At 45.7% G+C, this 12,876-nt stretch overlaps 1 protein-coding gene and 1 long non-coding RNA gene across 3 annotated transcripts in view; both read left to right on the plus strand.

Annotated features, from left to right (window-relative positions):
• Positions 1–2,185: 2,185 nt before the first annotated feature.
• Positions 2,186–12,876, plus strand: part of PIP4K2A (phosphatidylinositol-5-phosphate 4-kinase type 2 alpha) — a 177,611-nt gene continuing 166,920 nt past the window's right edge. The window contains exon 1 of one of the 2 annotated variants that reach the window (XM_040645330.1): positions 2,186–2,506. In XM_040645330.1, coding sequence (XP_040501264.1) covers positions 2,366–2,506 — 141 coding nt within the window. In that variant the 5' untranslated portion in view covers positions 2,186–2,365. The remainder of the gene's footprint in view (positions 2,507–12,876) is intronic. The other variant, XM_040645331.1, reaches the window with a different exon arrangement.
• On the plus strand, positions 3,086–4,062 carry LOC103672635. Its single transcript, XR_571202.2, has 2 exons — positions 3,086–3,405; positions 3,812–4,062. It is a non-coding gene; the product is annotated as an uncharacterized LOC103672635 (long non-coding RNA).

Genomic DNA, 12,876 nt, shown 5'->3' on the forward strand with positions numbered 1-12,876 from the left:
CCCACATCCATAACGTCCTGCTCTCCTAAATCTGACGGTCCCCACAGGTGTCCGTCTCCCCTTCCTATAGGTTCCTTCAATACTTTGTCATCACTAAATCCAGTTTTTAAGCGTTCACAGCATGCCCACTGTCTTGCATTAATGATATACAATTAAGTACAATGAAACTGTCATGGAACAAATCGGGTATTATGGAAGCACTGAGGTGAACAGATTGATTTTGACCAGGAGGACCATGAAAGCACCAGAGAAGAGATAATATGTGAGCACAACTGTTTTCAAGGCCAGGACCTGGTAAAGGGGTTTATGTGCAGTAATGATGAGAGGCAGTAATCAATGATGATTCTAAGCTTTCAAGCCTGGATCAATGAAAATTTGTTAAACAAATGAACGTCTAACTGGGGTAACTGAGTGAAGGAACGCCATTTCCAATAGAATATAAAAATGAAACGATGTTGGGGTGGGGGAGATGCTGAACTTGGTTTTAAACACTTTTTTTTTTTTTTCAAGATTTTGACAGAGAGTATGCACAAGAAGGGGGAAAGGCAGAGGGAAAGGGCGAAGCAGGCTCCCCGCTGAGCAGGGAACCCACTGCCCGGCTGGATCCGAGGGCCCCGGGATCACCACCTGAGCCACAGGCAGGCACTCAACCAACTGAATCACCCAGGCGCCCATGTTTTAGACACTTAAAAATGCATTTAAGTTGTAGACACTTTTTAAAGGTGTTTGTGGACAACTGCTGTAGAGATACTCACCCAGGCACTTACATCTCTGAGGTCAGTGGACAATATATGGGTTATCTGCAAGTACTCTACATTTTATCTAGCTATGTATATAATGCTGTATGGTTTACAAAGGGCTTTTCGCAGCCATTGTCTACTGTTTTGATTCTAATAAACCTCCTCTAAAGCAGGTTGGACAGAGGCATAAATACCAGGCCCAGAGTAGTCCCTAAAGTGACGTTTGTGTCTGATTATCTTTTGTTAACACAAAGAACCAGAAACAAGAGGGAAAGAACAAGAGGACTTTGGTGCTACCCCTGTGTTTAAAGAACAAAGAAAAAAAGAGGAGCAAATAAACGTGACCCACCTGACATGTCACTCCCCACCCCCATGAGACTTGAGCTCTTTAAGGGATAGGGGTCTGTCATCTTTTGTCTCCTTTGACAGAACCAAGCAGATCACCGAGCACACGGCGGGTATCCGATATATTTAAGTGGAGTAATAATGACAATAGAGAACACGTTTGCCCAGTGGGCTGAGTCAGGGGCAGGTATGGGGACAGCACTGTTTTTAGACACGTTTGCAACAGCAGCTTCCTGAGGTGGGTCAGTTATTCCCAGCATTAAGGTGTACATGGATGAAGAAAATGAACAGATTTCCGTGGAAGATGAGTGGAATGGATAAAAGGAAGAAATGTAAGGAACGTTGCGGAGGATTTGAAGTAGAAGGTGCAGTTTGGGGCATGATTCTCCAGGCGAAACCAAGGGCTGTGAGTGAGAAATCCAGGGTCCTGCCCGGTGGAGGGGGTGGGAAAGAGCCAATGTGGTAGGTGGGAGTCTCCCTTCTGCACAACTTAGAGTGCAGGAAGTGTGAAGTCCAGCGTATGAAAGGCCCGATAGTTAAAGGCACAATAGGGTTATAACTTCATTTCAGTGCCACTCTGGGAGGTGGCCAAGGATGTGCCCAGGTCCTTTCCCCGGTGCTAGGGAAGCCCTGGTCTCCATGCAGCATTTCAGGTCTCGCCAGCTCTTCTGACTCCTGGCAACCGTAAGTGGCGGTTCCCCGCGCCTCATTCCTTCGCCTGACCGCCGCCGCCTCTGGAGGCTCCTCTTCTCGGATCTCCTCACTCTTCCGTCCTTCCCCCTCCCTTTCTCCCTGGGGAGCAGAAGGGGTTGTCTTGCGGGAGTCCTCCAGCTCCCCGCGGCCTCTTCAGCCGGCTTTGAGTTCGCCTACACAGCGGGGGCTGCCGGACCGCCGTGGACCCGGAGCCGGAGCCGGAGCCAGAGCCCAAGCGCGAGCCTGCAGCTTAACGGTCCCGCGGCCGCGCCCCGCCTGGCGGCGCCGCAACTGCTACCCGCCCGCCCCCTGCGTCATGACGCCGGCGCCCAACGCGGAAGCCGCTCGCTGCGCGCCTGGTCCAGCCGCGGGCTGAGCGCGGAGCCGCGGCGGGCGCGGGATCCGGGTCGGGGCGCGAGCCGAGCGCAGTCTCCCTCCTCTGCCGGGCGGAGCGGGCAAAGCGGGCGGAGCGGGCACGGCGCGCCGGGGCCGCCGCCGGGGGGATGCGGCTGCCTCCCCCGGCCGGCGTGTAGAGAGGGCGGGTCCCCGGCCTCGGGAGCGCGGCGGTGGAGGGGACAGAGGCGGCCATGGCGACCCCGCAACCTGGGGTCCTCCGTCTTGGCGAGCAAGACCAAGACCAAGAAGAAGCACTTCGTAGCGCAGAAAGTGAAGCTCTTTCGGGCCAGCGATCCGCTGCTCAGCGTCCTGATGTGGGGGGTAAACCACTGGTAGGCCTACTGCGGCGCGCAGTCCCTCTCTCCTCCTTCTCCCCTCGCCTCCCTGCTGCAGCTGCGGCGCGGGGACTGAGCGGGACCCGGCCCTCCGGCTGCTCGCTCTCTGGGGTTGTCCGCCCGCCTCGGCGCCTCGGTGCCCCCATCCCCGCGGCGCGCGCCCGCCTCTCCGGGTCCCCCGAGCGCCACTTGGACCCCCTTTGGACCTAGGGCCGGATGCAGGACGAGGGGTCCCATCTGCATTTGAGCCCGGCGGCGGGGACCAGTGTCGTTCCCCGTCCGCCCATTCGTCCGTCGGCCGGCCGGTCCTCGCAGCCGGGCAACTGGGAAGTTTGTGCGGGGCACGGCTCCGCCTGGGCTGTCATCTCAGGCGGGGGCTGCTGGGGTCTGAGTCTTGGTGATAGCTCCCTTACGGCAGGGGGTGGCGGGGGAGTTCGGGTCCTCCGCTGGCTGGCAGGTGTACCTGTGCGAGGCTGGGAGCGTCTGGAGCCTCCCCGCGGGGGAAGAGGGGTGAGAATACTGGAGATCCGGAGATGTGGTCAGCGGCTTTAGTGTCATCCTTTTTTTCCTTTAAAGGCGATATTATTGGACACAAGGAATCTTTTCGGCAGAGAAAAAGCTCATGTAAATATGGCACTGGTGTTTAGCATCTTCCTCTGCTCCTCTCCCGCATCGCCCTGCCGCTGTGCGGGCTGAAGAGCTGCTTGGCGGGGAGTCTTCCTCCCACACCTCCTCCCCCACCTTGGGGAGCCAGGCCGAAGTCACCGACTGCGGAAGGGCTGCCTGGGGATGACAGCAGGAGGGGGTCTCGGCGGGCGCAGACAGAAAGCCGTCTCCAGTTGGCCGCACCCGTTTTGGGGGTTTGTTTAAAAGGCTGGAGGAGAACGCTCGGAAAGGTTAGCTTAACACACAGCCAGAGGTGGTGGAAGATGCGCCGCTGCGGGCTATGCGGACTGCGGTTTGAGGGTCTGAAATAGCCTCCTGCTGATCTTACTGCGAGAAACTCCTGCAGTTTTAATCTTCTTCGGATCAGGAAACGTGATAGGAGCTGTTGGCTGAGCCACGAAAGTTTAGATGAGCCTGTGAATTTTGACCATGACCTTACCCACTGCAGTCAGTTAGCATGTGAGGAAAAGTGTAAGCTTGCTTTCCGTAGTTTTGATTTCTATGGACGTCTGTGGGCCCTTATCAGTATAATAGCAATGACAGAAAACCATGTTGGTTTTTAAAAGAACATTCTCAATTTAATGAAGTTGTTCAAAATGGCTCAAAAGCATCATCTTTGTATTTTTTCTTTCCCAGGCTGAGCTGGGGAAAGAGGAGAAACAGCGTATCAGGATTGATTGTGTTTGCATGAAGTGATTGTGTTTAAGAGAGTCATTTAAGAAAATGAGTGCCTAATCCATTGAAGTTCATTTTAACTTCCTGATAACTTCTTCAGCAATTAGGAGTGAGCTTTTACAACCGCATGTGTTAATGCACCAAAACTCTCCAAAGTTTTATTGTCGTAAATGAAATGGAATTTTTCCTCTATAATAAATCTACGATTTAGAGTTATGTCTAATTCTATTAAGCTTTTAAAGTTATTTGTGTTAGTTGCTTTTTAAAAAAATAGTAATATTGTTAGTTCTGTATTTATTGGTTCTTTTATCTCTTTTGGAGTTCTGGTGTTTTGGGCAGGTGAGTTGGTGTATGAGGGTTTAATGTAGTAAAGTATTAGTGCCAACAATATGTTGCTGAAAAAGAGTGTGCTTTCTGGGAATTAGTATGAATTCCAGTTTACTTTACAAATTTCTTGCAGTCGTGCATATTTTATTGTGATCGCTTATGTTGTTACCTTATATTTATGAATTGCTACATTTGTTTTAGAGTTTCTTGCTAATTGGAACTTTTGAAACTACTTAAGCCCTAAAAAATGATGTATGATTTGTCGATGGTACATTTTATGCTATTTTCTTTTGCGTTCAAGAAAAGTTAGCAATTCTAAGTATAGTCATCCAGAGGAGTCAAGTTTTCAGAGTACGTAACGTAACCATGTTATTCTTTCAACAAATATGTAGTAGGCACATAGACAGTACCAGCCACTGTGCAAAAGATGACTAAAAATGCCCATATTTCCATCCAAATATCTTTACTTTGAGAGCTTAATTGACGTAAGAATGGTCTATTTCACAGCTTTCTTTTTCAAAATGTCTATTTTCTTCATTTCTGGGAAAAAAGTGTGTATAACTGAAATCTAAGCACTAAGATGCCATGTATTTCTGGTTGATTTCATTTTAGGTGACAAAGTCTAATACTTGATGAACATTTTTATATGAACTTGACCAAAAATGACCAAAGTCTACAGTATAATATGAGAATAAACTACGTTAGCATTATTAAGAGGGAGCAAGCATAGTGTTGTATATGACAGGGATATTTGAGAAAGCATAGCAGAGAAGGAGCAGATCATTTAAATCATTCTTTGTCCTATATTTCTAATGTGACCAGAATTAATGGGCAAAGATTTGTCATGAATATAGCAATTTCATGCTTTTATAATTCATTTGAATTTGTCTTATGTGTATTTAGCAATAACTACACATTTGTAGTACTGAAGGAAAACTTCGTATTTATTTTATCATGGAGGCATCTTATACGGAGATTGGGAACCTACATACTCCGGTAAAATGCTCCTTGTACACGTGTTCTAATTTTATCTCTAATTCTGCTGACCTTGGGCATGATAACTAACTAGTTTTTGCATCGATGTTTGCATTTATGAAAGTAAGGTGATTGGACTGGATGATTTTCAGGTATTTTTCTAACTTCAAGATTCAGCTGTTTTTACAGTCTACTGGGTTCATAGCCCTATGTTAGGATCCATAGACTAGTAATAGTCAATAGTATAGAACGAAAGTGGCATTACTATAACCTTAAAAATGTAGCAGCATTCAGGGAATTTTCAGGGCTGTGACAAAGGGGAAGGAAATCTGGTGATTCGTAAGAGAGGTGTGAACGAAGAGTTTGTTGGATTGATCGCAGTTGGACTGCACTGCGGTCTATGAAGTCAAAGTCTATTTGATTGAAATGTAAAAACTTGCAATTAAGGTGGAAATTTCCAAGTCCATTGTGGTGGTAATTCTCAATGACAAGAATAAGCCTGACTTTGTGTGGTGAATTTGATATGTTGCTGCTTTCTAAGTTAAAATACCCATCAGTGAATGGATCCTTGCCAATTTTTATTTTAAGTATTTTAAGCAGGGAATATAATTGAATACATAAAGCAAAAAAGATGGCTTAAGCAGGCAATTTTGTCTTGTTACATTTGGAATTAAACTAAAAATGATCAGGCAGTTAGCTTCCTAAAATTCTGTTTTAATAGTGTGTGGAACATGGACAATGAGAGGGGCCAAGACTTGTTTTAAAGAGATATCCTAAAAGATTTTTATGGACAGTGAAATGTGAGCCTTTTGGAAACTAGTATTTAAAGACCTAATTAAATATCTAAAGGAATTCATCTGTATGGGAAAAATTTAAAGGACATAAAACTTGTTGAAAACAAATACAGTATTTAGAAGTAGTCAGTATTAATGACTACTTTTGTCCTTTTGTGGCAAGCTATAGAAATGTGAATGAGCTTAGCCAAAAACTTTAAATGTTTGGAGGGTTTTGGAGGTCTGTCCCCGTGCAAAGACTGATTAGTAACCAAACCAAGAGAACAGGAATGGGGTTGGGTTCAGCAGTAATTGGAACCAGGTGCTTGGGTGCTCGTGGGACTTTTCTGTCCATTTTGGCTTCATTTGTGCTCGTAGCTGACTGGTTTCCTCCACAGGGCAGGGAACTAATGGTTCCTGAATTTCACATTTTGTAATTTCTGTCCCCCCCCCCCCCCAAGGGACTTTCTGTCTCTGGTTCAGTTATAAAAATCCCATGGAAGGATTCTGACCTGTCTGGCATCCCCCTGGGCTAAGCAGTTAGGAGAAGGTGAAGCTGCTCTTGCCTTTTGGAACAGTTGCCATAAGAGTGGAGAGGGCCTGGACAGGCCTTATCAGGCAGGTGTCTGTCCTAGTGGTAGAGCTGGGGTGTTCATCTTGGTGTCCCGGTGCCATGTTTTTTGTGTTTGGGCAAATAGGCAGTTTTCTGGGTAGAGCGCCCGTAGCTTTTGTTAAATTCTCGACAAGGCCTGCGACTTGAAGTAGGTAAATACTGTATTGGAGAAATAGTGACGTCTTTTAGCTTTGTGGGTTTATATTTGGGCATTGAAAAAAATGAAAGAAGGAAACTAGGTTTAAAAATGAAATAAGTGACTATGAAATATTGACTGAATAGGATATAAGGAGGCAATTAACTTAAAAGAGTAGTTAGCTAGACATTAGGTGAAATTTATTGAATGGAACTCAAATAACCATTCATTCAAGCACTAGTCTTGCATTGTTTTTGTTTTTGTTTTTAAATAGGCTCCAACACGGGGCTTGAACTCACGACCCTGAGATCAAGACCTGAGCCAAAATCAAGAGTTGGATGTTTAACTGACTCTTAGCCACCCAGGCACCTCTGTCTCACACTATTTTTATTTCTTCCCTTTAGAGCAAAGAAGAATGCCAAGCAGACACACACCGTTTATTATTAAGGAAACAGTTTTATGCCCCTTCAAACTTGGGATTAGATCCTGAGAAGAGAATACATTTTCTTCTCCATTTCCGGCTCCTAGCGGAGAAGTCTGATGTGGGGCTCGATCCCAGAACGCCGGGATCACGTCCTGAGCCAAAGGCAGACACTTGAGGACTGCGTCACCCAGGCGCCCCTGAATTCTCTTTTGAAACCAGGGTCGTCTGCTCTGCCTTTAGAAACATTTTCAGCAAGAATTGTAATAAACAAAATCTACCTTAAGTTGAGTAGAAAATACAGTCAGGCAGAGTAATTAATTCAGCCAACCTGCCCTTTGAAATACAAATTTTGGAATTTAAGGGAATTAGTGCAATTTGGCAAAACAGTTTGTGGTCAGACAGATTAGGTTCAAATCCTGCCTCCATCAATTATGGACTCGTTGAACAGATGATTTATCCACTTGAGCCTCAATTTACTCATTCTTAAAATAGAGATGATGATGATCTGTCACAGAATTATTCTGAGTATTAAGTAAGATAATGTATTTAAAGTCTAGAACTGTAATTAGCATATAATACGGAGTTAGTAATTGATACCAAAAAATGTTCAAATTCAGATGCAGTTAGGCTGTTAGCATATTCATAAGCACCAGAGAAGTAGTGCTTCTCAAAATTTAGTGTGTGTATGAATCACTTGGGAACACTTCAAAAAATGCAGATTCTGACCGAGACCCTGCATTTATCGCGCTCGTAGGTGATGACGCTGCTGGTCCTTGGGATACATGTTGAGTAGCGAGGCCAGCAAAAGGAATAGTGCTAAAAATAAAGAGAAATATTCAGGGTTTGTCCCCTGACTGCATGTGATGAATCTTCTTGGGAGAATGGTGACTCCATAGTAGAGTTAGGAGAAGGAATTGTGTATTGACAAAGGTTAAAAAAAATTTCTGGCTGGCTCAGTTGGTAGAGCGTGCGACTCTTAATCTCAAGGTCGTGAGTTCAAGCCCCACGCCGGGTGTGGAGCTTCCTTAAATACATCAAGTGTTGAACTGCAGGTGATGGTGAATGGATATTCTAGTGACAGTGCCCACAGGGATGGGGGGTGTTGGAAGGTGAAATTACAGCTCAGGAGCAAGGTTGGGGCTGGGATGGAGAACGGAGAATTACCTGTGCCGAGTTGGTAGTGGAAGCCAGGGGGGTAAAGTAGGTAGAAGAAACAGGAGGCAAGACAAAACTCCGCAGGAAGGCCAGCAGATTAATGCTTCAGAGATCACGATGCTCAGGGATGTACTTGTTGAGACATGGCCGAGTGGTATGCGCACGCGCACGTGTGCAAGCTTAAAGATTTAAGGAACAAACGAACGGAAGTAGAGGCAGCATCTCTTTTGAGAAGGTGAGAAGTAGAAGGAAGGTGGAACACGCCGTTTTTGTTAGGGATACCAAGGTATTTTCCTCACCTCCATCACTTTCCATTCTCACCTCTTCCGACCTAACCAGATTGGTTACCTTTCTTGAAATGTTAAAAATACCTCCTAGCTTATTTCCCTGTATCTACTTTTATCCGCGTTTCCTTTTTGTGCCACGTACCCCTATGGCAGTCCAGCGAAGGCTACGGACCCCTTCTTAGAATAATGCTTTTGAATGAATAAATGAAAATACGTAAAGCTACATCCTACCAAGTTCATGGATCCCCTGAATTCTGTCCATGGACCACTTGGGAGGTGTGGAACCTAACTGAGAACTCTTGAAAGCATAAGGTGGGAGTGGCGTGGGGTGAGGAATGGGGGAGAGCACGCAGCAGCCAGGAAGAATAATACATAGTAGGAATGCGCATAGATGCGTTATAATACCTGTGGGGCACACAGTGCTAGTAGGTGGTGGGATTCCAACCTGTACCCTCAACCCTTGAACTCAACTGCCTGGGCCAGCCGAGGAGTTATTCATGTCAGTTCTTCCCTTAGTCTATTCTTCCCTTTCCGTTGTCGTAAGAGCTATATTTTGACAGAGTATTAGATATTAACATGGAGTATTAGCTGTTAATACCTGTTTAAAGCAGTTTTTCCTTTATAGAAAGAAAATCATTGCATATATTCAAAGCATGTAGGAAGAGAGCACATATATATAATTTATTAATGAAAAGTGTTGTAGGGAGTTTGAAGACAGTAACCTACCTAGAGATAAGCCTTTACGTTCAATTAAGTCTTCCTAGTTTTTCACCTGACTGCCATGGTTAAGAGCTCGGACTCTGGTGCCACATTGGTTGGCTGTGTGACTTTGACGAAGTCATTTGGGCTCTCTCTCAGTTCCTTCTTTATAAAAAGAGATAATCATAGTACCTAGTGCACAGGTTTGCCATATGGATCAAATGAGTTGGTACTTGTAAGATACCTAAGGAGTTGCTGGCACGTGGTAAGTTCTTAATAAATGTTAGCAGTCATTAGTAAGTTTTAAAAAATGATTTAAATGAGAAAACATGAACAATTATTAGAGTGCATGTTAAATTAATTGTTACATTAACATTGTCCTTAGATGTAAAGTCACTGCTGCACTTGCATCCTTGTGCATCTTGGAGTTGTAAATTAATCCTTTTAGAATTATCTTTGTGCCCTTGCTTTAATTTCTGTATCTATTTTGTTATAATGTCTTTTCTTTTCTTTTTTTTTTTTTTAAGATTTTATTTATTTATTTGACAGAAATAGAGACAGCCAGCAAGAGAGGGAACACAAGCAGGGGGAGTGGGAGAGGAAGAAGCAGGCTCATAGCAGAGGAGCCTGATGTGGGGCTCGATCCCAGAACGCCGGGATCACGCCCTGAGCCGAAGGCAGACGCTTAACCGCTGTGCCACCCAGGCGCCCCTAATTTCTGTATCTATTTTGTTATAATGTCCTTTCTTGTATCTTTAATGCTTCCACTACCAATCAGGTTGTTTGAGGTGTCAAAAATTTCATTCAGATTCATTAGTTGTACATTATGTTAGCTATTGATTTCTTAATGTATCTTTCTTTCTTTCTCTCTCTGTCTCTCCCTCCCTCTCTTTCTCTTTCTCCCTCTTTCTTTCTGTCTTTCTTTCTTTCTCCCTCCCTTTCTCTTTCTTTCTTCCTATCTATCTATCTATCTATCTATCTATCTATCTATCTATCTATCTGTAAGAGGCACTGTGCAAGGCTCTTGGGATGCAAAATGAATATATTGTGGACCCTGCCCTCAAATTGCTCATAACTGCAGGGGAGACAGACACAGATGCAGACATTATGTATAAATAAAAGAGTGTCAGGAATCCTGGGGTGGAGGGTATTACACAGCGTGGGAGACAAAGGGGATGAGGATATCAGGGGGAAGGACATTTTAGGAAATATAAGGGCAAATATGTACAAGGGGCAGAGTTTCTGCAACCAAGAAGATTGAAAACCGCAGAGGTAGATGATGGGAAATGTCTAGGAGACGGTGGAAGAGGTGGTTGGAGGTCAGATTTAAAGGGCCCAGTAGCTGGTGTTTGCCACTGAAAAACTTAACAACAGTTCCAGTGAAGGCTGCTTTAAAATTTACCATAAATCATATTATATGCACTTTGAAACCATTTCTTACCTTTTCTTTCTCCTTAAACCTCCCTCTAGTGTTTTGTCCCTTTGCCCTCTTCGAACTGGTGACCTTTAATGCTTTAGAAAGCACTGGACCAACAGAAGCCCCTAACTTCCATTCTTCCCACCACGTAGGTTGCTAACTTTTGGACGGCGGAATCCAGGAACCCACAGACGTGGTGGAGGGCTGCGCTGTCCACTTTGGAAGCCGCTAGTCACATGTAGCTATTGACATTTCACTGAATTAAAATTAAACCTTAAGGTTCAGTGTCTCATATCGAGTGCCCAACGGCCACACGTGAGTAGTAGCTCCCGAGCTGGACGGCGCGGATGTAGACCATTGCCATCCCTGCAGCACTTTCTGCTGGACAGCGCTCCCTGCGCTGGGACCTCCTGCCTTAAAAGCAAAATAAACAGCCGGAATAACGAAAGCCTCCTTTGACGTTCCGTCCTCACTTTTGTGTCCACTCGGCTTCTCCGTTCCTTTTTATAGCAGAAGTTGAAAAGCCTTGGGGCGCCTGGGTGGCACAGCGGTTAAGCGTCTGCCTTCGGCTCAGGGCGTGATCCCGGCATTATGGGATCGAGCCCCACATCAGGCTCCTCGGCTATGAGCCTGCTTCTTCCTCTCCTACTCCCCCTGCTTGTGTTCCCTCTCTCGCTGGCTGTCTCTATCTCTGTCAAATAAATAAATAAAATCTTCAGCTCTGAGTTCCCTGCCAGGCTCCATATTCAATTTCCTATCAGGTCTCTTCCCTCGCACACCAAATAAGCATCTCAGACGGGACCTGAACAGGGCTCTCCCTCTCCTCCTGCCCCGCTGCCCCACCTGCTGTCACACCCTAAGCCAGTTTCTTCCTCTGTCCATAAATGGGCTACCATCTTCCCAACCGCTCAAGCCAAAAACCTTGGTGCCAGCCTTGAGTCCTCTCTCATCACCACTACCATTTCTGAGTTCTGCATATTTCTGCGTATTTCTCTCTTTCCTGTATAAAGTCCCTTTCTCCAGAACACTGTCGTAGTCTACAGGTCTGCCTGTATTCACCCTCGCCCTGGTTCCATCCAAATTCTCTACAGTGGTAGCAGAATGACCTTCTTGTCGCTTCTCGTCTTCGGTGAAAACCTTTCAGAGGCTTCCTGTTGCATTGTGAACAAACCCCACGCTCTTCTCTGTGGCTAGCAAGGTCTTCCTGGCCTGGCCCCCTGCTTCCCTCTTTGCCCTCATCCTTTCCCACTGTCTGCATGACTCCTTTGTTCCAGCCACGCTGGGCTTTCTCCGTTCCTTAAACAAGCCAAGCTCGGGACAGCCACAGAGCTTCTGCATTTACTTTCTTTCCTCTTTGGAATGTTCTTCCTTCAGGTCTTCATGTGGCTGTCATTTTAGTCTCTCAGCTAAAGGGTTGTCTTCTCGGGTGGCCTCTCCGACTGCCTGTAAAGTAACCCTCCACTCATACTACTCTTGTTTCGTCTGTGACACTTCACACCATCGGAAACTGAGTTGTCTGAATGTTTATTATTTATTGCCCGGACTATGAGACTGTCTTATTTACAGCTGCATCCCCGCACCTAGAGCAGTGCTGGTATGTAGTAGGCGCCCACTTAATGTTATTGAAGGACTGGATGAAGCTGGATTCTGTAAACTGTAGGCCGTTAGTGCTCAGCTGGTGTCCTGTGAGCCTTTCCACATTAAATTTTCATCCACGTGTAAAATTCAGTTTTGCTATGATTGAGCACGCTGTTTAGAGCATTTTGCGGGCGGGTTGGGCAGCGCATTAGAGAGTGGGGGAACTTGCTGCACATGGGTGATAAGAGGTGTGGGGTAACCGCAGCTGGTGCCAGAGAAGAGGCTTTGTTTACAGCTACATGCCAGAACTTTGCCTTGTGCCCAGCACAAAGGAGGTTCAGCGAGTAAACCCCTTCTTTCGTAGACTTTCACAGTGTTCACGGGCCACCGAGTGAATTGTGTGAAGACTCTTGAGTGCATTTCTAAAAGATCTGAGACATTATTGAAGAAGAGTGCGCTGCACTGTTATTTCTGGTTTATTCCCTGTACTTTGGTCTTTTAATGACTTCGGGTGTGCCTTGAAGGATCCTAGTGGTCAGAAGTTTGCCGTAAATTAAATTTAAGATTCTGTAACTGATGTAAAAATGGTGCTGATCCCAGCATCCCGAATCGCTGTGGGTATTGTTGCACTGGGTTATATTC

Source organism: Ursus maritimus, unplaced genomic scaffold, assembly GCF_017311325.1.
Source record: "Ursus maritimus isolate PB19 unplaced genomic scaffold, ASM1731132v1 scaffold_31, whole genome shotgun sequence".
Classification (NCBI taxonomy): Eukaryota; Metazoa; Chordata; class Mammalia; order Carnivora; family Ursidae; genus Ursus; species Ursus maritimus.